The 22989-nt window shown below is 41.9% G+C and overlaps 1 protein-coding gene across 1 annotated transcript in view; it reads left to right on the forward strand.

Moving 5' to 3' along the window:
* The window catches only part of KIF5C (kinesin family member 5C), a 61934-nt gene that overhangs the window by 29803 nt on the left and 9142 nt on the right, over window positions 1-22989 (forward strand). The window contains exons 12-25 of the mRNA XM_084523143.1: window positions 1185-1360; window positions 3801-3869; window positions 7322-7528; window positions 8768-8914; window positions 10931-11119; window positions 13895-14012; window positions 14510-14586; window positions 15928-16037; window positions 16830-16931; window positions 17560-17620; window positions 18774-18845; window positions 19559-19663; window positions 21949-22165; window positions 22839-22952. Coding sequence (XP_084379269.1) covers window positions 1185-1360; window positions 3801-3869; window positions 7322-7528; window positions 8768-8914; window positions 10931-11119; window positions 13895-14012; window positions 14510-14586; window positions 15928-16037; window positions 16830-16931; window positions 17560-17620; window positions 18774-18845; window positions 19559-19663; window positions 21949-22165; window positions 22839-22945 — 1757 coding nt within the window. The 3' untranslated portion in view covers window positions 22946-22952. The remainder of the gene's footprint in view (window positions 1-1184; window positions 1361-3800; window positions 3870-7321; window positions 7529-8767; window positions 8915-10930; window positions 11120-13894; window positions 14013-14509; window positions 14587-15927; window positions 16038-16829; window positions 16932-17559; window positions 17621-18773; window positions 18846-19558; window positions 19664-21948; window positions 22166-22838; window positions 22953-22989) is intronic.

Genomic DNA, 22989 nt, shown 5'->3' on the forward strand with positions numbered 1-22989 from the left:
ATAAAAGGATATAAATGCGGCAAATAAAAGGGCAGATCCCCTGCCCTGCTCTGTTCAGGTGAGATGCGACAATGAACAATCAATTCCCATTTTTCTCATTAATAAGGTAATAAAATATCATTGAGTCATTAGCAACAGAGAAAAAATATTTTGGGTGTGGTTCTTTTAGAGAGTTCACAGTGCTTGATTCCAAGTTTATTTTTTTTCAGGCTTTAACTTAAAAAAAAAAAAAGTCTTCTGAGTTTGTTGGTCCTGCTCCTTCACAGCGTTTTGTTTTACTTTCAGGCCTGGATTAGCCTGCCTCTTTGCTTTTTGAGATATTTGTCCTGCTTGCTTGTTGCCCTGCCAGTGAGATAAATTGTGCCCGCACTGCCTTGGCGAGGATGGTTGGTGAAGCTTTATGGGATTAAATATTACAGCTTTTTATAGAAATGGGAAAAAGTCAGTGCAGAAGGGTGGAACGTCACCTTCCCACACCTCGAACAATGCATTCAGCAGCTAGCAGTCCCTCAGCAGGTTAATGAATGCCGATTCAATTTCTGGCCCGAGCAGCTTGCTGTCCCTCTCCACTCAGCTGCAGCAGCCTTGTAATTGGAGCGCACGGATGTTGTCGGAGAGAATATTCCTTGGAGAAAAGTAGTTTGCAAGAAAACATGGAGGGAAAGCATCCTGTCTGCTGTGCATAGGCAACAGCGGAAAATTGGCCTGTGCTGGTTAATTCTAGCTGGGACAAGGCAGAAGGTGAATGTTGTTTTAAATGCAGCTGGCTTGCTTGTCCTCCTGGTGCTTTAGAGCTTCATTATGGGGGGGAGTTGATAAGGTGGTTGGAAATCTGGTCGGAAGGGACGTTTGATTGCCTGTAGGCTGGAAATCCGATTTTTCGTCCTCCTTATTTACACTTGTGCTAATCCATGGAGCTGATCCTGTCTGCAGAGGGCTTGAGTGCAAGTGGAGTCAGGAGGTCAGCCTGGCTGCATTTTGTGTGTCCAGCTGGGGGGCCACCCGATTTATGCCTCTCACCTTTATCCATGGCCACTGCCTGCCCTGTGCCAGCTCTCGGGGCTGTCCTGGGGCCCCCTTGGCTTTGCTGGGAGCCCCTGAGCAGCTGCACGGGACCAGCCTGGGATGTCCAAGGCTTTGGGCTCCCTGCTCCTTCGCCCTGACCCTGGTTTGTGTGCCCGCAGGAGAAGCCGTGCCCGAGGATGAGCAGATCAGCGCGAAGGACCAGAAGAACCTGGAGCCCTGTGATAACACCCCGATCATTGACAACATCACGCCGGTCGTGGCCAGCATCTCGACAGAGGAGAAACAGAAATACGACGAGGAGATTGCCAGCCTCTACAGGCAGCTGGATGATAAGGTGCGAAGGCTTGTTCTGACTCCCTTCCCTGGGGGTAAATGGAAACCAAACCAAACTGGATGGGTGTGCCTGGGTTTTGGTTTTGGTACTGATTTGTGTCCCAGTTGGTTGGAGCTATTCTTCCTCCTTCCAGCCTGCATGTTCTCATGGAAATGCAAGAGGGATTGCATCCACGAGGGCTTTAGGATGCCTGGAACCCATGCGGTATGTTGTGGCTGTGTCTGACAAGTGGTCTCATCCCTGTACCTAAACTTCTGAATTTCCTACACACTAGCTTGAAAGAGTGTTGTGAAAATGTATTGCTAGAAGAACTTCCCAGTCTCGAAGTGCTTGTATATGATTTTTCTGTGATATCTTTGTCACCTCGTGCAGCGTAGGGCACAATGTTCACAAGATTTGTGTGATAGTCAAAGATTTGTGGCACTGTATTTCCTGAGCACCATGCAGTGGAAGATGTCTCAAAATTCAAAACACTGACTGCATAAAAATGGATCTTGCCCTATCATGTCAGGTATCTGCTGTTCCCTCTGCAGTTTGTGAGCATTCTCTAGGAATCCGGAGGCAAGCTTGCCCTTATTTTAAGGGCCCAATACAGGTTTTTTAGCTCTCCTTTTCTCAGTGATTTTTGTAAATACTGTACATCTTCGGCAAACTGTAGCATCATTTCAGAGCCACAGGAGAAAGAAAAGGGAAAAAAAAAAGACGATCTTAATATGTATTGTGTATTAGAATGTTAAAGAAAAAAATACAGCCATCTTTTGGGCCTCTTTTGTTCATCTTGTTCCAGCTGTGAGCACTCTCTGGAGTACAGGTGGCTTTTTTTCGATTTGCACAGCTTGAAGTACATTATTGGCACTTAGAGCTATCAGCTACCGAGCACTTGCCGTTAATAGCTTTGGCTTGTGTGAAGATAAGAAGGGGAAAAAAAAAAAGGCATACTGAAAACATTGAGCATGATGAATGAGAACAGCTTAAACTCTACCAAGCAAAAGTTTTCAGCCTCGCCCTAACGTTGAATCAAAACTTAATTTTAATTTTCAAGCGTAATTAGTGGGACAATGCCAGAAAAAGCCCCCCGTTTCCTTGCATGTTAGTGGTTAATGCTGGGCTGTTCCTGAGTACCCAGGGGATAACGGAGAGCTGTGCTAAGCCTTAGCTCTGCTGTGCCATGGCATGAGGTCCCAGCACAGTCTGGTTGCAAATGCCCAAAGCAGTGTGTTGGTAGCTCGTAAGTACCCGTTAAGGTCTTTAAGAAATGATGGCTTTTCTGGGATGGAGAATGCATTCCCTGTAGCGCTCCGTAGGTTTTATATATTGATTAGAAAAAGCAAAACAAGTTGGTCATTCTTTCACTTTCCCTCATCAAACATAGCAAAGCCTCTATTAGCCTCAAAGGAGCAGGTTTGTGTTTTACCTTAGGAAATGTGGGAGACAAAATTTGGTGAATTACTGCAGCGCTGTAGAAAACAAGAAGGTATCCCCCATACAAAACCAAAATATCCCCGTTTATTTTTGACATCGTAGGCCACTCTTATGGCAGATTTGGGTCCATCTGAATGTTAGCAAGCGGTTTGATGTGTTCTGCTTGTTGGCCATATTTGCTAGCAGGAATCAGGCCATTAGCCTGCTTGTCAGCGAAACACACTGAGTTCTCTCAATCAAAAAAAAATAAAAATCAAGGGTTTATTTACCTCAGCAAGTTCCTTCACAAGAACAGAGATGAACCCGGTGAGGTGCTGTGCTTGGTGTGCCTCCTGAGCCTTTTTGGAGGAAGGGTTTGTACAGCAGTGCCCATCACGATTTCTCATCTGGATTTAAGCTCAGCTCTTAACCACGAGGACGCTACCTTAACAAAGAAGTGGAAGTGCCAGTAAAATTGGGTGCCTGGATGTGCATTACCTGCCAGCATTTCCTTTAAGGCCTTGTCTGGAGCAGGATGCCAGTTCTGCTGCGTTCTAGGATGAGACGATGCAAGTTCTACAGATGAGGAGTCCGAGTTCTGTGTTTTGGTTTGAGGCTCCTCTTTCGTTTACGTTGTAGTTAGTTAATAAATCTGTCTCTAATGATCTTCCTTCAGCTGAATTTTGGACAGGGTGGCAGTGTGTGGGTGTGTATGTATCTGTAGATCTATAAACGCACGACATGGATGTTGTAAAAGGCTCTTGGTCATTTGCAAGCCTTAAGGTGCAGCTATTGCCACATCAGTGTCTTTTATTTATAATGAGGGCCAACTGCTTAGGTCTGTACTAGAGTCAGCTGCGTGCTTGCATTGATTTTACAATGTAGCTCTGTGTGTGTGTATTTTTCTCTCCTGCCACTCAAACCTGCACAAGGTTTGCTGTGGCGTTATTCTTCCTCCCTCTCCAGAGAGGGGAAATAAAAGCAATCAAAAGAGAATTGTGAAAAGAAGCTAAAAATCTCCAATTCTATTTCATTGCAGGATGACGAAATCAACCAGCAAAGCCAGTTGGCTGAGAAACTAAAACAACAAATGCTGGATCAAGAGGAGGTAAGGAAGAAAACAACAAAACAACAAAAAACAAAACCACATTTTGCTTATGGGACACTTGTTTAGCGATTTTATCACCGTTGTTGGCTAACTATGTACATATTATCTGGCTAAAATTCAGTGAAGTGATGCTGGAGGTACCAAGGTAGGGGTGTGGCCAGTATTTTTCACTTTGGAAGCATTTTTTCTGTATGCCTGTATCCTTTCAGGTACACTATGGACAGTAGGTAATTAACAGATTTCCTTGTTTGACAGTATAAAAATTACTGCTGGTAATAGATTATGGATATTAATTATTTTGGCATGGGCAGTTAGAGAAAGTAACGAGAGAAATCTGTGACACTGAAAAATCTCTTGCTAGTGCTGCCCCAGATTTGCTCTGAAATCTTGGATTACTCATTTTGCACATTTTGTTTGATTGTTTCTATCCACAGTAGGAATGTTCGTGCTTTTTTAGATGGGGAAGAGGGCAGTCAAGTCATTTCCTTATCTGTTGCCTGTATATGAAGGTTTGAAGATGTGAAATCTGGCACTAACACCAAATTACAAATAACACCAAGTTACACCCTTGGAATTGAAAAATGATTCTGTCCATGTCTCAATCTTTATCCTCAGAGAGGGTTTCCAAGGTTAGGTACCTTAACAGGGAGTGAACAACATATAAAAATGTTTGTTAATTGTCATTCATGGCTGATGTGCTACTTTTGGGGTCTTATCCTCACTGCCTCACTGAAGGGATGATCAGATTTATTTTGTTCTACGATTAAGTTCTTTGTTCGCTTGCCACAACTTTCTTTTGATGAATCTGTTTTACATGCTGCCTGTGTCCGTGGCTATTCAGATGTAGCAGCATTTTATGCGTTCTCAGCAACATTATTTTTGGATGTGTATTATTTAGGCCATCTTGCTTCTCCCATCCATCTTGCATCACTGTTCTCATCTAAACCTTATTTTTCTCCTTGTGGTTTTTCTTGTGCCTTATTTTTTAAGGTGATCTGCATTCCTTTCTTTGTTTCACATATTCAGGAGCATGCTGTGTGCTGGTTTATTCCCCGTCCCCTTTTGTGTTCCATACTCAGTTGTGGAAGACGAAAAGTTTTCAGTGACCTCTAATCCTTGCTTTACTGACCACTTTTTTCCCCTTTTATTTATTTATTTATTTATTTTTTTACACATTACAGTCTAGCTTTTCTGACGTACTGAATTCCTTGGAGCTGATGTCGTACCGCTTGTTTGGAAGGTTACACTGGCTCAGCTGATGAACCTGTCCACCTCCTACCTTTGAAAGCTAACGCAGTGTTTTTGTTTTCCCCTTTAGGGGAACTGAACTGAATTTGTCAAGGTTTTGTCTTCCACTCACAAGGTTCACCTGCACTGCAGGAGTGCTGTACCTGCTCTCCCTTTCAGCTTGTGATTAGCTCCTTGATCTATGTGCTGCAGAGCAGCTGCCTCACTGTGCTTCTTCCTAATTAACCAGAGTACTTTTTTCTGCTTGATTAAGCTAGCAGGTTAATTATCAACGTAAGGCCTGCCACAGATGGCACTGTGCTGGTAGTGCTATCTCCTGGTACCTTTTTGCCACTGGCTGCTTCTCATTGCCAGTGTCTCTGGGGTGGGTGGGCTCCAAGCATTCACCTTCCAGTGCCTCCGCTTCAGGGTGCTGACCTTCAAGTGGTTGGTTTCTAATAAAATCAGGCTCTTCGGTTCTTGCAAGGACATACTGATAACATTCAAGTCTCCAAAGTGGTGAGCAGGGAGTCTGCGATGTGGTAGTAAAGCTCAGAAACAGATCTTCAGCATTGAGGATGGGAGGGGATCTTCCTCCCCCCCACACCAGCCGTCCCCGTTAGGTGGAATTCCTTTAGTTCTGACCCATCACCGCGATGTTATGAGCAGCCTTTTTAAATCAGGGTGTGTTTTTCCATGTTATATCAACAAGAATCTTCTGGGGAGATGTGTTTATGCTCTAGGTGATATATAACACTTCCCTTTACTTGAAGTCGCAGTAATATTCACGCAGAAATTTTCTTAAGTAAATGTAAATAATAGTTCCATCTGTGTTTAGCAGAAAGATTATTTTAAGCTATTTTGTTGTTTAAATATTTACATGCCATCTGGCTTTGGCAATTCAGTGGGTTTTTTTTGTAACTTGAGTGCACTTCTGAGGCTGCAGCATTACCAGCAGATAAATTTCCCTTACATCTGAATCCTCTCTTCGCCACTTTGGGCACGTGCCAGTGTCTGAAGCAAGCTCGCTGGTTTCCTATTTTCCATTAGCGCTCCGAGCCAAAAAAGCAGTGTCGTCTCTGCCTTTTGGGTGGCTGGTTTTAGAGGAATGTTTCTGTTTTGGATGAGATCCCCGCTGACCTGCGTGGCCTGGGAGCGAGGAGCCAGAGGGCAGCGGTGGGGCAGGGCAGCACGAGTCCCTCCGCTGAGCTTTCCTGGCTCCTACCTGCAGCAGAGCCATTTGTCACCTCACGTTTTTGTTGTTAGGGTGCTTTGGTGAGTGGTGTCTGGCCAGGTCAGCACGTCAGTGATGCAGCCTGCTTATATATATACATATATAAGTCCTGATTTTTGTTGTTATCACCGAAAGAACAATACTAGCGTTAACTGGTAGGTGGTACCTTTGGTTTATATTCACATTTTTCTGCACTATGTGACTACTGTGGAGTCTGTTTTTCTGTTAAGAACCCGATATCTGAATTTTCAAGACTTCAATGCCTTAATAAAGATGCAGTGGTGCAAGGGCAGTGGGCAGGACTGTGCAACTGAACTACAGTTGAGCGCTATCTTTGAATCTCTTAATGGTGTGCAAAGACTAAATTTAAATTTAATACAAGTTGGAAACATTCACTAGCATGTATGAAGTCAGTATTTTCTTTAGTTAATACTTTGTAAATATGTATGGCTAATCTGTCATCAGCAGCAAGCTTCAGGCGATCTCTAAAAATAATCATCATAAATTTGTTTATCGAAATATGCCTCTAATGCTGTAACAGCTCTGAGGCTGCCTCAGAGAACCCTTCTTTGGTTCACTTCAAAGCTGCAACTCTTCAACTCCAAGTCTTTTAGTTTGTGGTTGGTTGTGTTTTTTGTTTTGTTTTGTCCTAGCTGCAGGATTGGATTGAGGGCAAAAAATTATTTTGGAGCTATGATACAGCTTAATATAAGCTACTTTGCCTCAGCCTTGTGTTGTAATAGGATTTGATTACGATTTTTCTTTTCATTGAAGTTTGAAGCCTTTTTTGCTTCCTTCATATATACATTTATGCTGAAAGCTGATGGTGTTTCTGGTAGAGGAGCAGGAATTCTTCTCTTGCATTCTCTCTTCTGTACACACGCTTGCCTGCTCATGTTTTGTCTTTCTCTTTGTCTGGTTTTGCCCTTTTGAGTGTTATCTTTTGAATGAGTTCTTGGGTGTTTATACTTCTGTGGTATCTGGTTTCCAGCTTTTGGCCTCCACCAGGAGAGATTATGAGAAGATTCAGGAGGAGCTGACCCGCCTTCAGATTGAGAATGAAGCTGCAAAAGATGAAGTGAAAGAGGTCCTTCAAGCCCTGGAAGAATTAGCTGTCAATTATGACCAGAAATCCCAAGAAGTGGAGGACAAAACAAGAGCCAACGAGCAGCTGGCCGATGAACTGGCACAGAAGAGTGTAAGAGCGAGCAGTTTGTAATGCTGGTTCCCTCCTCTCCCCCTAACTTTGCACCTCTCCTAAAGATTTCCTTAAGATTTCACAGATAATTGCTAGCCCATGCCAGTTCAGGAATTTTTCAGATACTGCCTCCAGGTATCTTGAATAGGTATGTAGGTTAAAGACTGGAGTAGCAGAGAAGCTGTTAAAAGCTCTTTTAAAAAAAAAAGGTATTTGCTGATGCTACCCTCTCTCTTCTATCATAATTAAAGGATAAAATAAAGATAATTCAGGAACTGCTCAGTGAAAGCTGCTGGCAGATTGTGGCTCTGTTGCAACCTCTGTATTTTGCACACCATGTCAGCTACCGAGCTGAATGTGAGAACTGGCCAGGCTGTGTTTTGATCATTTCAAAACTGTATGGTGCCAAGAAAGATGTGGAAAGCTACTTTATGCAAACTGCATCACTCTGTGTTGCTCCGAACTGTGTGCTGTAGAGAAGGGGTATTGTACAGAGCCAGGGAACCTTGAGCATGAGAAAAAAAAGAGCTTTCTTCAACTGATGTATCGATTGTAAGGAAAAAATCTGATCTGAGAAAAATCAAGATTGGCTTAACAAGCTTAGCACATCCTTGTTCCTTAATTCCCTGCACAAACTGAGGAGGTTGTTGTTAAGATGTCTGATTTCATGCGTATCTAGCATGTAAGATTTTGTTATCCACTTTAATAAAACAGATTACTATGAAATCCATTTGAAAAAAAAAAATTAAATTTTATATCCTTCTGTACCTGTTTCTCTGTGATTAACCTCCTTTGACACGTATTATGCAAATAAGATTCTTACAGGATTTACTACGTTTAATAGATCTAAAGTAGCCTTGTTAGCAAGTGAGTTGTGAAAGTGGATTATGGCAAGGTGGCATTGTGTGCCGCTGGAGTGAGTGTCAGTACGTTGAGCCAGCAGGCATGTTCAGGAAAATATGAAACAGCACTTTGTAACCTAGATATCACGGGAGAACTGATGCCCAAAAGTGGCACTATTGAAATGCACCCAAGCGGGGAGAAATTTATAGAGCCACAGCTAACTCCCAGCTTTATCTCTGCTGTTTTATTCAAGCAAAGATATTTTGGATGGGGAATTGTTTGTGAATTTATCACGTCCAGAGGAGAAAATCCATTTTGTGTTGCTCAGTGAGGTTTCTGTATGATTAGAGAGGATCTGAGGAGGGGAGGGTAACTTTTGCTTTTACATCTTTCCAGACGGTTCTGACGACAACCCAGAGGGAGCTGGGCCAGCTGCAGGAGCTCAGCAATCACCAGAAGAAGAGAGCTACGGAAATCTTAAACTTGCTGCTTAAAGACCTGGGAGAGATCGGAGGGATCATTGGTACTAACGATGTTAAAACAGTAAGTTGGCTCTCATGATTGCTTCCCCCAACACGCACCGCCTGCCATATGAAAATAAGGAACGTGGAGGGCGTGTGACACAGCAGCCCTTCTCCCCGGACACTGCTGTTTAAACCCTGGGTAGAGCACAGTGTGAAACACTGAGGAGATCTTTGTCTGTGTCAGAGATGGTCAGTGGCTGTGCGCACAATCACCACATTGATTCCCAGCCCAGTGTCTGGGGCTAAACTAATGCAGCCCATCTGGGTGCTGATGCATTTATTAAACTCTGCTGTCCAAGGCCTGGGCTGGGTTCTCCTCCCAAACAATACACACACAGACCTATTCCATAGTTATCGGGCATGATCCAACATTCCCAGAATCCAAATCATTTTCATCAGAGAGATTTTCAGAATTAGCAAAATTTGTGCTATGTACCGCATAAATATCTGTGATTCTGTGACAGCAGGACAAGCTTAACTTCTGTGTATTGCTGAATATCCTTTATAGAGGAAAAAATACAAAGGATCATTTTCCTCTAAAGCTGGAAGGTAAGAATGGGGGTGGAGGTTGTTGAAGCAGTAGAACCCTTGGTAACTGCATGTGCCTGGAGATGGTGCAAATTTTGGCCAGGTATGCTTTGAAATTTGCTTTCTATCAGGCTCGTGGGTTTGCAGATATGATAGAGAAGGTAGATGCTCCCATTATCGTACTCCTGATGTTATAGATGAACAAAATCCTGAGCTTCAGAGGAGATTTACATGGCTGCTGCTAAACGGCACATTTGGAGTTTTTTATGGCCTGGAAAATCTTTCTGATGATGTTCATGTCGCCTTACCTGTCTGCTGAAAACCATGTGGAAAAACAAACGTACAACAGTTGCTAAAACTGGTTAAGAAATTTATTCTCAAGATGTATGTAACTTACTTGCAGGGAGCTCCATTTTCATGCTTTTAGTTCACTCCTCAGATTTTGAGTGATGATCTTTCCTGATCCCTTTCATACTTTAAAGGTAAGAGTGAGTGTGTGCAGCTGGAGTGCTTTGGGTAGCCTCTGAGCATTGTTGATGTTCTGCTAAAGCCCCCTTAGGTCAGCAGACGATCCAGTCTGCTCTTACTGCAGAGGATGAAATCCCTGCTGCCCGATGTGTTTATGCAGATTCCAGGACCACAGGACCAAATTTTGCTAGATGTTACAGCAGCCTCTGGTGGCCATTTCAATAGGAACTGTAAGAGGAGATCTCTGCAAATGGAGGCTGGTTGATATACATTTTTATAGGAACTAAGATGTCAGCATTTTACAGGACAGCTGTCAGTGTAAATAAGGCAAGATTGAAAAGGTTTTAGATGAACAATTTCAAATTTGCTGGCAATTAGCAGCTTGCTCAAAGTGTGTCTAATTTCAGACCAGACTGAGGGTTTTGGAGGCAGTAGCATCTTTTAAGCCGCTGGGAGAAGATACAGCACATGTTACCTTCCCCTTGGTGCTAGAAAAAAGGCAAAAATCAGATGAAATTGCTATCCATATGCTCAAGAAGAAGCTTTACAGCTTTCCAGTGGGTTACATGAATTAAGTAGCTGAAGAAAAATCATGAAGAGAAAGACACAGAAATAAAAGGCACAGTGTTAAACCAAGGAAGGAAATGAGGTATAAATGGTATCATATAAATAAGTAGAGCTGAGTGGGATCGGTTTGTTCTTGCCAGGTAAAATTTTCAGACCAATGCCTGTCCTGTAGCTCCCTATTGAAGGAGCACAACCCTTCAAGAGGAGATTTCTTCAAGAAGTACCTTGAAAATGCTCTCCAGTTTCCAACTGCTTGAAGGAAGGAAAATTTCCTGTGCCAGTGACGTGAGAAAGTTTCTCCAAGCTATGCTTTTGCCACTATGGAGAGCTTGATTAGTGTAGGTGTTTATTCACTACCTTTAGCTGAAACACTGAATTGGTGAAGCACGCTGTGACAAGAAGTCTTAATTTCTCACTTTTGAAGCTATCTATCTCTAGATGCCTTTAAGATTGCAATTGTCTGTGTGTTTAGTTAGCAGATGTGAACGGGGTGATCGAAGAGGAGTTCACCATGGCCCGGCTGTACATCAGCAAGATGAAGTCTGAGGTGAAATCTCTGGTGAACCGCAGCAAGCAGCTGGAGAGTGCCCAGATGGACTCCAACAGGAAGATGAATGCCAGCGAGAGGGAGCTTGCGGCTTGCCAGCTCCTCATTTCACAAGTATGTTTGCTCCTTCCTTGTTCCTTTGAGGCAAGGTTTGATGACTTTCTCAGTCTTCTTCCTCATGAAATGTGAGTGTTAGGAGTGAGAAATGAGAACTCAGGGCGCAGAGTGGTGTTCCTCGTGCCTGTTTTGTTGTTTTTTTTTTCTCTCTTCCCATTCCTCCCCCTCAATGTTTTTCAGCACATTCTGTGGTAAGATTCTGTCCTCCTGTTGCAGATCTCAAAATGTTTTCAATGGCATAACAGCGAAAATCCTCCTCAGCAGGATTTCCTCGTCATGTATTTGCATCTTGTACCTTTACTTTAAAGCAAACTGAGAAGGGAAGCAGCGATTGTTTGGGTCAAAAACAAGCAAAACACTCAGAGAGCCCCCAGTAGCTAGACGGCTAGCGTGCTAGCAGCTAGCTGGGCAGCAATCTATATGCATAAAGATAATTCATCGTGGTAAACGTTACCATGTAAGTTAGAAATCCAGATGGCAGGCAGGCTGCACAGTGGGTGGTACGTTCCAGGCACGCTGCAGCGCCCTGCAGGGGGGAGCTAAGCGCTTCGACACGCTGCTTTGATCACCGCCCGTGTGAAGGAGACAACTGGAGTTTACTGTATGTCATTTGCTACCAGCGACTGGAAGAAAACCTGGAGTGAGGACAGCCTCTTGTCCTGCAGCAGAATGTCTTTATTGAGGGCTGCAGTCATAGCTGTAAGCATGCTTCTCGGTGTTAAGGGGAGGCTGGAGTCCTGAGGGTATTGGCTGTCCAAAAATGCTAAGTAAGGCGATGCTTTTTATTCTGTCTTAAACTTGACATGGGCACTAAAGGCTTTCTGCCAATCTGTCCTGCTCCCTTTCCTTGAGGACTTGCATCAGGAAAGCAGATTAAGGTTTGACTCCTAAAGCAGCTTATGTGCATGCTCCTGCTGGCAAAAAAGGCTCAGTAACATGGCTGGGAATGAAGGTATCAGCAGTGTGTTGGTGGGACAGTTTCACTCAGCCATGCTTTCGGATTATGCTGACCCAGTGAAGCAGTAAGTGGAAGCCAGCCAGCCTGTCTGGGCAGGATTGGCATTTTTCTTCCTAGACTCAAGTCAGACTGAAGTCCTAAATCTTCAATGCTCAGAGCTTTTCATAAACGTGACCTAACTGCTGTCTTCAGTACCTATTTGCAGACAGAACATGGAGGTTTAGGATTTGAGTGACTTACCTAAAGCTGAGGAAAGATGTAACATAAGAGGCAAGACTCCAAGGCAACACCTTTTTTTTTTTTCTTTTTTTTCTCCCCTACATTTCTATTGTATCTTGACATGGTGAAGAAACCAAGCAGAAATACTCTCAAGCAGGTGATCCCCTTGCCTTGCCGTTTTGGAAGCCCTGCAACTCAGCACATATTGAGGCCTGTGTTTTTAAGAGCAGGAAGAAGCTGAATGTTGTTAAGCTCAGAGTTGTGTTAATGGGCAGATGCACCTTATCTCTAAAGCCAAAATTTATTGTTAGCATAATTTGAGTCTTGACAGCTTATTTATTATTCTATATCTAATTATTGTAGAAAGAAAAGGAATATTTTTATACATAAGGAGCTTCAATGGCAATAATGATACCATTAAAATTGTAACACATTTCTTTAGTTTCTATCTTTTTTCCTGATGTTACACTCAAGCTGCTTCTTCTCCTTCTCTGAGTCCTAATTTTGGCAGTTTCATTCTGATGCTGCTGATGCTACAGCGAGCATTGTCAGCATCGGGAGCACTTTGCTGAGACAAGTGTGACGTTTACATTGCTGATTTCTTCCTCCTTGCTCTAGGGTTCAGTTGGAGTAATTTTTATGTTTGCTAACATGCATTTACACCTTGCTCTTCCTTTAACAGACACAGGGCCACGCAGCTACTGGGTTAAGCTGATCCAGGAGGTGGTGCATGACTGCTGGGTGCTGTACCCAGAGCCTGTGCTCTGGAGCCTCAATATTTGCAGCCAAGTTGGGACTTGACCAAGTCTCCTGTCAGGTTTAGAAATCTATTAGAGTACTTGCTGCTGAAGCAAACAGTTCTGTGTGTGCCCTTTTCTTCCTGGAGACCTCACTGCCTGCAGGCTCTGGACTGCTTTAGTTTCTGCTAAGGCCTGTGCCTCTCTAAATCTGATCTCTGGGGCACAAGAGTAACACCAGCTCAGAGGCCTCAGCCCCTCTCAGCCAAGGTGAACCTTGAGAACAATGAACTACAAATCCTTCAGTGACCTTAATAATAGGATGTAATAATTCCATGACACTCAGTTTTACCCCCAAGTTAGAATATTATCATTCATTTTTTGATGTTTTCAGTGTGTCCTTCACTATTTTGTTTTGAGTGTAAGCCCTTTTCATTCAAAAGGACATCAGCAAGAAACAAACCGTCAGGATAGCGGGTGGAAATTTGGTTTGAGCTTATGCAGGCAGGTTCAAGCATCCAGAAAGCAAGCTCAGGATTTATCCCAGCCCAGTGTTCAGCTGGTTTCAGAAAGCTGCTGCTGTTTGTGTAATGCCAAGTCATGAGCTTCCAGCGATATTTTGGAATTACCAGCAGTATTGTTCAGTAGGTATCTTGGGCTATTAGGAATGGCCTTTAAAAATGCAGTCTGTTTTGATCTGTTACCTCCTTCTCAGATCTCTTGCTCTATTTTCTCCTAGTTAACAGTGCCAGACATGGAGAACTTTATATTTTTCTCCTTTACCTAGAATAGTACCTGAATTCTTAGGCAATACAATGTGGTACTCACATCTCATTACTATTCCCTTTGTCTTCAAAGCATGAAGCAAAGATCAAGTCCCTCACAGACTACATGCAAAATATGGAGCAGAAGAGAAGGCAGCTGGAGGAGTCGCAGGATTCTCTCAACGAAGAACTTGCCAAGTTGCGTGCTCAAGGTACAGAGCTGGGTCTTACGGTCATAATTTCTTTTACCAACTGTATCTCACAAAATTCAGTTTTGGACAACAGTATTATAAATACAGCTCACCTGGCACCGTTGCAGCATTTGATTTTCTGCCCTGTTCTAGTTTTGTCATACGTGCATCCCTATTGTCACAGAAATATGATGGAACAGGTGGGATTTGAGTTCATTTATTAGCCCTATGCTTTGCAGCACACAGATAGAAGTCATGGAAGACCTGATTACACAGGGCATGCTTTGACATTGAACTATTGCCTTTGTAGTCCTTTTGTCTGCTTATATTTTGCAGTGAAGTCACAAAATTGTGATTTAGAATATTTAACACATTGCACTTGTACGTTACACTTCAGATAAAACCAGAATTAACCCATTCGTCCTAGCCCCATCACAGATTTTTTTTTTTAAAAGGCTTGATGTAGGAAAGTTCTAGAACTGTTTCGTTAATTCTTAACTGTCTCAAACTTTAAACAGAAAAAATGCACGAAGTCAGTTTCAAAGATAAGGAGAAGGAGCATCTGACCCGGCTTCAGGATGCAGAGGAAATGAAGGTAGTGTTGCCTGCTGCAATTTTAAAGCGGATTTCTCAGTGAGATCATTCATTAGCTGATAATTAGGGTGTAATTTTGTCTTCCTTGCATGTTGCGTGCTTTCAAAAAAAACCTTTCAGTCTCTGTCAGAATTGCTGACTTCTCTTTGAAAACGTGACCTCTTACGATTGAGTGACCTTGGCAATCTGAAATTGGTGAAGTTGCTAGCATTGAGGCTGGTGACCAGATGAAGGAAAAAAATAAGTTAGAGCCCAAGTATCTGATGTGAGTGTGTCCTCTGAGACCAGCTTGTATGCTGAGCCAACTTCAGGGAGTAGAGAGGTCTGGTGGACTGTGCTTAATCAGAGATGTCTTGGTTCCTCAAATCACGTGAACAGAGAACTGAAAAATAAGACCCTGTATGTTGCATCCCGAGTTGAGAACAGTTTTATGTATGATTGAAAACTTACATTGATTCACCTCTATGTTACTCTAATTTTATGTCAGTGGAGCTCTCAAAGGCAATTTGCTAAGCAGTGGATCCAGGCTACTGGGGTTAATATGATTTCAGAACTAAAATTGAATGAAAAAGAGGCCAGACCACTTTCCCAAATTGTTTGGGAAGAATTTTGACCATCTCCTAGAAATAATAATGAAATCTAAACCCGTTTTCTGATATTTTCTTCTTCCTGTAGGATGCAAAGAGGAAACATTAGCAAATAATGTGCAAGTCATGTTTCTGATGGGATCACAAGTTATGCAAAAGAAAAAATAGAGTTGTACAAGGGTAGTGATAGAGACCTGTCAGCTTGAGAACTTTTACCTCCATTATAAAAACTTAAAGTTATTAAAATAGCTGTACAGTTATTTCTTACAGTTAGAAGAAAAAAAAAATGTATTAGCAATCTAAAGGAGATGAATGCGTTTTTTTTCTTACCACTTGACGTATATTTAATCCTACAATTTAAATAACAGGGCTGAGGATAAATAATTCAGAGAGGGGCAGAATGTTTTGGGTTTGAGTTGTCACAGGTATGTCTGTACTCATTTTCCGGTGAATAAACAGAGGAGGCTGATAAAAAGTGTCATTCTTGGCACTTGATATTCAAAGCCCCCTTAGCTTACCCTGTTTTCCATATGCACTATTTTTGCAAGAAAAGGAGCAGTAAGTGGTGTGATTCTGCTGCTGAGAACTGCCTGAATGAAACGTGTAGTGGAGTAGCTGCAAATTTGTAATTGTAGTTTGATAAGTTTCACTCAAATCCAGAGAGATAGGTTGATTTAGCTGATGCGTAAAAACAAACCGTAGGTGAGCTACACGATTTCTGTTTCATGTATGGGTTTGTGTTTTGTAATCTGCAGAAGGCACTGGAGCAGCAGATGGAGAGTCACAGGGAAGCCCATCAGAAGCAGCTGTCCAGATTGAGAGATGAAATTGAAGAGAAACAGAAAATAATTGATGAAATCAGAGAGTATGTTCACTCACTATCACTTTCTTTGTTCCTGCACTGCTCTGTGACACTGTAGAACTGTTTTATGGTTGGTTTTGTTAGTCTTAATTCATATCTCTGTTTTAGAGACTCACAGAAAGTAGTATCCTTATGTGCAACAGCCAACACTTGAACTATTTTGCATTGTGGCTTAAAGGGTTGAGTTCTGTACTGAGGAGCTATTACAAATCTTTAAGGGTGGGGAGAAGAACAGAAAAGAATACTGTCGTGGTTAATGGAAGCTTGGAGGAGAACAGATTTGGCAAATACAGGTTTTGAGGGCCTCTTACAGCTACTCATCCTGTCACAGACTCAAATGTGTCCCATTTTCACATCCTTAATATGTCTTCCTGATGTAGGTATGTAACTTCATTGGATACACCAGCACTTGGAAAAATAAGTTTTTGTTTTTTTTTTTTTATTGTTCTCTTAAAAAATAAGAGTTCATAAAATCTAGGCAATCCTGACATGGTGTTCCTGCTTTCCACATTTATAGTGTGGCTAAATGATAATAGGGAAATAAGGAAGCAGGACAGAAAGACTGCAAGATCAGCATGTGCCCTTTAAGATAAAGGAAACAAAAAAGGAGAGTTTATGGCTCACTGTTTAATTCTCCAAGGTTTTTAAAATAAAATCTGTTGTTTTTCAGATTCCTTAGTCTTAATGTTTTCCAGCATTTTGCAGTAGAGCTACTCAGTTTTATTTATGGAGACTTACCTCCATGTTTATGATCCTCAGGACCGAGCTGTACAGACTTTTTCTTTTGTGTTCTAGCATGAATCAGAAGCTGCAACTGGAGCAAGAAAAGCTGAGTGCTGACTATGATAAATTAAAAGTTGAGGACCAGGAAAGAGAAATGAAACTGGAAAAGCTCATGTAAGTGAACAATCTTCTCACCTGGTGTCTGTGAATATATAGTGTCTGAATGTGTCCACAGGAAATGCCCTACCGAGAAACCCTTGCGATGAATTATTCATACTGAAAGTACCATTTCAGTATCAAAGCCAACATGCAGTACTAATGAACGATTACTCTTTACTCTTTTTCTTTACATCATAGGCTTTTTAATAATAGATTTTCTAGTTGCTAAAAAGGTGTTTTAGAGCTCCAGTTTTATGAAATATCATGGTGTGTGTTAAAGCCCCCATTACCTAATGCACGGAAAAAAAATGAAAAGCAAACAAACAAAAAAAAAACAGTAACTGGGAAAAGATTTTAAAAACAGCTTAAAAAAAAAAAAAAAAAAAAAACAAAAAAAAACACTTTCCTGGAAATGAGAAATACAACTTTCATATATGGACACACAAAATGCCAGCTAAAATGGACGTGGTGTCTCAGCCATTCCATGTGAGAAAGCTGCTTATTTGGGACAGTCAAAGAACTACAAATAAAAAATTTGCTTATATCTGCAGATAATCCACTCAAACTGATTGTTGATTGATTCTCTTCTGTCTCATACGACTTTCACATTTTTGATTTGTGTTTAATGTTGTGATCTTTCTAGACTGCTTAATGATAAAAGGGAACAAGCAAGAGAAGATCTTAAGGGGCTGGAGGAAACTGTGGTATGTCCTATTGAAAAGCTTTTTTTCCCTACTTCTGTTCTTGATGTATTACCAAAACACTTATATCTGTGCTCATGAAAAAGACTAATTTATATCAGAATAGGCTAAATTTGTGCATTTCCTCAAATAGTGAAATTAAATTTCAAAATTTAAGATAAAATGCTACTGTTTCTGTCTCTTGTGGGAAATCTGTCTGTCTATTGGTACTCTGCTTTGTTGTTCCTTTAAATCCCCTAAATATCTTCGAGCTATCTTACATTAAAATTTTGTTCACATTTTTAGAGTTTAATAATTACTGCAACGGGAAGTAAAAATTAAGCATAGCAAATTACAGGAGGGCATGTGCCATTAAAGGCATGTGGTGTCTCATCACTGCACAACCACATAAGAAGGCATCAGGCTCTGTAGGCACCGGGTGTCATCTGGATGACTATTTTGTGAAGGAAGGGGTCAGGAAGTTTCTGTGAGGCTAAGGTTGCTCTTACCAGCTTTGGAAAGATGGTTCTCTTCAGAATGGCTTTGGTGAAATATGGGATTGGTTGGAACTTGCTTATCTAGATGGATTCCTTCCCTGCAAATGATTTAGCATTTTTGTCCTTCTGGGAGTAAGAGCAGAGTTGTCCCATCTCGTGTCATACATCCAGTCTGGAGCAAGGTCAAAACTTTGCTGAGCCCGAGAAGCTGATGTATAGAAAAAGCTAAGCCTGGATTTTTGCCAAAGCTTAAAGAGCACTTTCACATCTTAAGTACCTACAAATAAGCACTCAGCCCCATTCAGTGAATTTGCTAGGCTGTGAGCCCAGAGCTTTTTCACATAGCTGGCTGTGTGTAACCATGGCCAGTTCTGAGACTTCAGCTTTCATCCAGAGCAGAGGTGATGTATTTTCACAGGTGGCTTTGGAGTTGCAGACAGCACACGGCGATGCGCTGGCAGGAGGAAGAGTGTGTGCCCTGGCTCTCTGTGAGTGCCTGAACTGGGCTGCTCGAACAGCCAATGCCTGGACGTCCAGGCAGGAACATCTCTATAGGCAAATCACATTAAAGTCCTATGAAGTCCTATTATCTACCACAGAGGTGGTTTGTTCTGGTTTGTAACCCCAAACTATCTATGATGTCTTACTGGCCTGTTGTTTTTCCTGTCATTTGTTTCTAGGCGAGAGAACTTCAGACTCTTCACAACCTGCGCAAACTGTTTGTTCAAGATCTCACCACCCGTGTTAAAAAAGTAAGAATACACTCTTTTGAACCACAGGCTTGAGTCTTTTGAATCTTGAGTCTTAGTCTTTTTTTTTTTTTTGGCACATTCTTTTGATTTGCTGGAATCCACTAGTGTGTATGGTTACGAACTAGGATTTTTTTTTCAGTAACAGTGAGTAATCAAATTAAGAGTGTTCTGATATTTATCTAGGTTTTGGGTCTAATTTGTTAAGGAAAAGTCTTGGTAGTTAAGTGACATCCAGTTCAGTTACTGCATTCTGAAAGTTGGAATAATGGATACCAGAAATTACTCAATATAACTTGTGCTAACACATGCTACACACTGAATGAAGTTGTGTAAATATTAAAAGGCTTTACGTTGCTTTTCAGTTCTTTCAAGTGGTTTAGGGGAAGAGTTTATTATTATTATTATTTATTTCTTGAGATTGAAACCCCTTATTTGCTAAAAATGTCTCCCAGAACTGGAAAAAGGGAAGTGCTTTTTTCCCCTAACGTCTGTGATTTTCCTGTTCAGGATCCCTACATAATTTTTCAGCAAGAATGGTTTATTTTCTTTATAGAAGGCAATACAGCCCCTAAATATCAAAGAAACAGATAAATTCTCTACAATTTGAGGCTCTGGAAGACTTTTCTGTCTTTGGCAAGCTTAAATTCAGAAATGCCCGAGCTTCCTCTTGAGTTTCTGCATGGTTTTGCTGAATCCTGGAACTCTCCTTGCAGAGCGTTGAGCTTGACAGCGATGATGGAGGCGGAAGTGCTGCGCAGAAGCAGAAAATTTCCTTTCTTGAGAACAACCTGGAACAGCTTACAAAGGTTCACAAACAGGTAGGGACTCTGCTTCCTTCCAGTGCCTAGTTACTATTTAATCAAAAGCTACTGTGTCTTTTTCGCTCATTAATAGTAAATGCTTCTGAAAATTCAGCCATGGAGAAATCTTGGCATATAACACTGTTCTGTAGTATTACAAATTACTTTTTTTTTAAAAAAAAAAAAACACTTACATTTTTGTATGTTTAAGAGGATAATTTTTGAAGGTAAAATGTTGGTACTGTTTAAGGAAATGGTACCTATAGTTCTCAACTAAATTTCTTGGCGTTAGGAGCTGGTGTTAGAGCTGCTCTTCCCACTACCCTTACTTCTTGGCGTGTTGTTGTGGTTTAGCCCCGGCAGGCAGCTCAGCACCTCGCAGCCTGCTCACTCAGTGGGACAGGGGAGAGCAGCAGAAAGGTAAAAGTGCAAGAACTCGTGGGTTAAGATAAGGACAGCTTAATAGGTAAAGCAAAAGCTGCACGTGCAAGCAAAGCTAAGCAAGGAATTCATTCACTTCTCTTCCCTTTGGCAGGCAGGTGTTCAACCACATCCAGGAAAGCTGGGCTCATCACCTGTAACAGTTTCTTGGCAGGACACACGCCATCACCCTGAACATCTCCCCCTCCTCCTCCTTTACCCCAGCTTTTATTGCTGGAAATTGAGGTTTTCTGTGCAGCTGAAGGGCTGATGCCTCCCCAGGATGCTGGGGCTGGCCATCTCTGGGCACGTTAATCTGCTCCCTCTTTCTTAAGAGTTCCCCTTGCTGTGGGTGCCAGCCTGACCACTAGGAGGTGGAGGGGATGTGTGGGAGGCAGGCGTGTTGGGAATAGGTTGAGAAAAGAGCCTTACCCTCTGCTTACCTGCAAGTCTGTATACATCAATGGTGTGTGTATATATATATATATATGGGCATATATATCTCGTTAGATAAAATTGGCTTGTTTCTGCCAACGAGTAAACTTCCACCCTCTTAAAAGATGTCAGATGTCAGCATCATTGAGCTGTATCTCACTTCTCAGCTGCAGAGTACAAACTAGTAAAAGAGGCTTCTGGTTTCATGTCTGAATCGTAACATGACATTCTCCATTGCAGCTTTCTGAACCTGTGAGAGGCAGAGCGATCTCCAAGATTTGTTTTTTTTATTCCTGTAGAAATGCCAAAAAATGCAGGCACTGCTGCACTCTGACAAGTGTCCATTAAGGTTCAGTATTTTAAGGTTCCTGGTTAGCAGATGGTTTAAAGACCTAGTTTCTAAATGTGGAAACCAAGACGTGTTAATAATGTTTTTCATTTTACTGTTTTGCCTTTTTTGCACTCTGTTCATGCGTCTGCTGGTTTTTCAGATACAGATTTTTATAGCTCTCATTAGTGCATATTTACTCAAAAACAACCAAGGAGCCCGTGTCTCATAAGAAACTTAACTAAAAAATGACATTGGACTTGACCTGAATATGATCTCATTCCGCTCTTATTTCAAATTCCGTTGGGTAGAACATGTGCTCAACACTTTCAGAAAAAGCACATTGTGACAACTTTTTTTTTTAAGCTTTGTTTCTGTTTTTCTTCTGGCACTCGGCCTGGACTAGCAGGTGTAAAACATTTTCATTTTCAAACAATGTGTGAATGTTACTGCATGCTGTCGCTTTGCTGTATTATTTATATGGTAGTTAAATCGTTTTCTTCCCTTCGCTCCAAAAGGGGAGAATCGCTCCTTTGGAACAGTAATCTGTTGACTTTTAGCAGTGCTATAATTGTTCAGTAGAAATTGTACCATTTTTTCTAACTGAAATTCTGTTTGCATCAGGCTTTATTTGTCTAAAAGTGAATCCCCCTTCTGTTGCTTATAATGTTAGAAATTATTCGGAAAAGTGGAAACTTTATACTCCTCAAACACTGCTAAGAAATCACTTTGCAGTTTTTAAGTATTGAGAGGATCGAGTATTTGTGAAATGCCAGACACGTCCGTGTTCTGAAAAAAAATGCAGTTTCTGTCACAGCTGCTCTGAGGGTCTGGAAAATTGGTTATCGCCCTGCAATGGATGGGTTTGTCCTGGAGCTTCACCCTTCAGGATCATCTGTGAAATCCTGTTGAGTGGAATAAACTCTCTTCTTCTTTGATCTTCCCGTGGAGCTTCAGCTGGACAAATGAGCAGCATGATTAAAAGAAAATAAATCACACCTGTTTCTTTCATTCAGGGCATACAAGGTGTGAAGAGGAATAGCAATGTTCTCTGCCTCCTTGTAAGAGGACCTCTCCTGCAGTTTCTCACAGGCAATTTTTGAAACTTCTCTTCTTGCAGCTGGTACGTGATAATGCAGATCTTCGTTGTGAGCTTCCTAAGCTGGAAAAACGACTTAGAGCTACGGCAGAGAGAGTTAAGGCCCTGGAGAGCGCACTGAAGGAGGCCAAGGAAAACGCCATGCGTGACCGCAAGCGCTACCAGCAGGAGGTAGATCGCATTAAGGAGGCTGTAAGAGCCAAAAACATGGCACGGAGAGCACACTCTGCTCAAATTGGTAAGGACACCCTGCTAAAGGGCTAGTGGTTGCTCACGTATTTCACAGTTGGTTTGTTTGCTCACGTTTAAATAAAGAGAGCTTTGAAAGCAGGAGTCCAGGGCAAACCACTGGGTCTGCTTCTCCCCTGTTGCACAAGAATCTTCAGAGAGTTCGCTTTTTAATAGAATATGCCCCACCTAAAGTTTAAAGTGCCTCAGCTATTTAGCTCAGTAAATAAATGGCATAATGGGTCTTGTGCACCGTTCCAACAACCTGAAACTTGTCTCTTTAAATTAGTCTCTCGCTTTCTTCCTGCTCCCCCACATACATCTGCTCTGCTTTCCAGCCCCTTCCTCTCTTTTTGTCTGATTACTACTCATGCTTTAATTTGGGCTGGGTAGAGTCAAATATTCCTATAAATTCAGTTGTGTGATATATCTGTGTGGTGCAATCTGAATCCATACAAGACGAGAGGAACGACAGGACAGGTAAATGGCTCTGCGACCAGCAGAAAAGTGATCGTGTTGTTGGCCAAGGTACGGGAACGCAGTGTGCATGATTACAGACTTAATTTCCAAGCACAGTTTCTTTTTGGTAAACAAGGGGGTTTGTACTAGAGGATAAAGTGAGATATAAAATCTTGTACAAACACCTAAATGTCCTTTTTCCATTTTCTCCTTTTACTCTGCAGCCAAGCCCATCCGCCCTGGTCATTACCCAGCGTCTTCTCCGACAGCTGTTCACGCCATCCGAGGGGGAGGGATGTCAAACTCCAGCTACTATCACAGCACCAAATAGACAAGAAGTAAGACCAAAGAAACTTACCCAACCGTTCTTTCTCT

This window comes from Aythya ferina, assembly GCF_964211825.1.
Source record: "Aythya ferina genome assembly, chromosome: 6".
Taxonomy (NCBI): Eukaryota; Metazoa; Chordata; class Aves; order Anseriformes; family Anatidae; genus Aythya; species Aythya ferina.